Genomic DNA, 3,099 nt, shown 5'->3' with positions numbered 1-3,099 from the left:
TACGAAGCGCTGAAGGTGGTGGCCCGGTGCCGGCCCATGAGCAGGAAGGAGGAAGCCGCGGGCTACCAGCAGGTCCTGGAGCTGGACGTGAAGCTGGGCCAGGTGAGCATCCGCCACCCCCGCGCCCTCCCCGGGGACCTGCCCAAGACCTTCACCTTCGATGCCGTCTACGACGCCAACTCCAAGCAGGCAGATCTGTATGACGAGACGGTGCGGCCGCTGATCGACTCGGTGCTGCAGGGCTTCAACGGCACCATCTTTGCCTACGGGCAAACTGGCACCGGCAAGACCTACACCATGCAGGGGGTCTGGGCGGAGCCGGAGAAGAGGGGCATCATCCCCATCTCCTTCGAGCACATCTTCACCCACATCTCCCGCTCGCAGAACCAGCAGTACCTGGTGAGGGCCTCGTACCTGGAGATCTACCAGGAGGAGATCAGGGACCTCCTCGCCAAGGACCAGAGCAAGAAGCTGGAGCTGAAGGAGAACCCTGAGACGGGGGTGTACATCAAGGACCTCTCCTCCTTCGTGACCAAGAACGTCAAGGAGATTGAGCACGTGATGAACCTGGGGAGCCAGACGCGGTCGGTGGGCAGCACCAACATGAACGAGCACAGCTCCCGCTCCCACGCCATCTTCCTCATCACCATTGAGTGCAGCGAGACGGGGCCGGATGGCGAGGAGCACATTCGTGTGGGCAAGCTCAACCTGGTGGACCTGGCTGGCAGTGAGCGCCAGAGCAAGATGGGAGCCCATGGAGAGCGCCCCAAGGAAGCCTCCAAGATCAACCTCTCCCTCTCTGCCCTGGGCAACGTCATCTCTGCCCTCGTGGACGGCAAGAGCACACACATCCCCTACCGGGACTCCAAGTTGACCCGCCTGCTGCAGGACTCCCTCGGGGGCAATGCCAAGACAATCATGGTGGCCACCTTGGGCCCAGCTTCTCATAGCTACGATGAGAGCCTCTCCACCCTCAGGTTCGCCAACAGGGCCAAGAACATCAAGAACAAGCCCCGGGTGAACGAGGACCCCAAGGACACCTTGTTGCGGGAGTTTCAGGAGGAGATTGTCCGGCTGAAAGCCCAGCTGGAGAAACGTGGCATGCTGGGGAAGAAGAGGAGGAGAAGCAGCCGGAGGAAGAAAGTGGTGGATGGGGAAAGTGCCACAGAGAATGAAGGGGAGGAGGACAATGAGGATGGCCTGGAGAAGAACATGGAGAACTACTTGAAGGAGCAGAAGGAGAGGTTGGAAGAGGAGAAAGCTGCTATCCAGGATGACCACAGCCTGGTGAGTGAGGAGAAGCAGAAGCTGCTGCAGGAGAAGGAGAAGATGATAGAGGATTTGCGGAAGGAGCAGGAGGCGACGGAGCTGCTGGCCACCAAGTACAAGGTACGTGTCACCACCTGCTGTTGTGAGCAATGCTGGGGGAAGACCTGCTTGGCCTCCAGCCCCTTGTGGGGTGGTTGAATGGGTCCCCAAGCATGATGTCCAATCAGGATATTCAAGCAGGGTGCCCAAGGAACACGCCCATGCAAGGAGGGCTCCCAAGCATGATGTCCCAGCAGAGTGCCTGAGGGCAGCCCTATGCTCCAGTGCAGTGGTGGGCTGGGGCTGCCCTCAGACATGGACCATCATGTGGACCTTTTGTGGGTGCTACTGGAAGCACAGGGTGGGAAGGGCCATGGAAGAGCAGGTCACTGGTGGCACAAGTTTGCTGTGCTCAGCTCCATCCCCCTGGACACAACAAAGCAGCTTGCAGTGAGGTGGGGGGGTGATGCTGCAGATTCATCCCTGGCGGCCCTGGGAACACACCCAGAGCTGGGGACATGCCACTGCCTGCCCTGCTGTCCTGCCGAGCTGGCTCAGGGACATGTGGGGTTGGGTGCGAGAGGGGCCATGGTCCCAGCCCAGCCCTGAGTGGCATTGCCGGGGGCCCTGGGGCTGCACTGCTGTCCCCCCCCAGCCCTTCTTCTGTCTCCTGTGAGGCCTGGGGGGTGCTGCCCCCCTCCAGTGTGCCTGAAGGGCTGCGTCCAAGAGTCACAATGGTGGGGAAGGAGCCCTGGGTGTGTTGATGTGCCGTGTCATGCTCCAGCGTGGCCCCTCCATCACCTCGCTGGCCCAGGTGTGGTGGCCAGGGCTGAAGAGCTGGCATCAAGCCCTCCTGGTGGGGATGTGCCCGGAGAGTTGGTCCCTGCCTGGAGGTGTCTGGGCCTGAGCAGGGGGGCTGGGGTTGCCCTTATGGCTTCCTCCATGGCTACAGCTCTCTTTGTTGTAGCCTCAGAAACGTGTGGCAGTGCCCAGGAATATGTGCCAAGCCCAGGGATATCTGACCATGCCCAAGGATGCATGATCATACCAGGGACGTGTGACTGTGCCCAGGGATGTGTGGTTGTGTCCAGGGATGTGTGCCATGCCCAGGGACGCATGGCAGTGCCCCAGGATGCACGATCATACCCAGGGTCAGTGGCAGTGCCCTGGGACGCAGGGCAGTGCTGAGGGGTGTGTGGCAGTGCTGAGGGACGCATGGCCGTGCCTAGGGATGCACAATCATGCCCAAGGACATGTGGCTCTGTCTGGATTCCTGCATAGAGACCCACAGGCTCACACTGGGATGTGCCACCAGGGCAGAGCCTTGGGGACACATCGGTCACCAGCTGGCATGATGGGTGTCCCATGACAGATGCCCCGTGCTTGGTGTCCCATGACAGATGCCCAATGACTGGTGTCCCATGACAGATGCCCAATGACTGGTGTCCCATGACAGGTGCCCCATGACGGGTGTCCCAGCAGAGCAGGATGCCCAGCGCAGAGGTGGGGTCCCCATGGCTGGTGTCCCCCACCGTGGTGGAGCAGGTTGGCATTGGCAGTCATCCCACATGGTCCCTTTGGCAGGCACAGCACAGCGGGGCTGGCTCGGGGCCACAGTGTGTCCTGTAACTGCTGAGTAATGAGGCAGGGACAGAGGCAGGGTGACACCACGTCCCCTTTGATGGCCTTCAGAGCTGCTCACCTCAGCAGGGGACACCAGCTGTGGGGATCTTGTATGGTCACACTAGCGAGGTATTGCCCTGGGGGGTGCAAAAAATCCCCCCTTGTGCC

The 3,099-nt window shown here is 61.1% G+C and overlaps 1 protein-coding gene across 1 annotated transcript in view; it reads left to right on the top strand.

Moving 5' to 3' along the window:
- The first annotated feature begins 36 nt into the window (after positions 1–36).
- KIF3C (kinesin family member 3C) overlaps positions 37–3,099 on the top strand; it is a 10,834-nt gene continuing 7,771 nt past the window's right edge. The window contains exon 1 of the mRNA XM_010002205.1: positions 37–1,389. Coding sequence (XP_010000507.1) covers positions 37–1,389 — 1,353 coding nt within the window. The remainder of the gene's footprint in view (positions 1,390–3,099) is intronic.

The sequence above is a fragment of the Chaetura pelagica genome, unplaced genomic scaffold (genome assembly GCF_000747805.2).
Source record: "Chaetura pelagica isolate M959 unplaced genomic scaffold, ChaPel_1.0 scaffold107, whole genome shotgun sequence".
NCBI classification, from domain to species: Eukaryota; Metazoa; Chordata; class Aves; order Apodiformes; family Apodidae; genus Chaetura; species Chaetura pelagica.
This window is presented reverse-complemented; position numbering and strand designations above follow the sequence as displayed.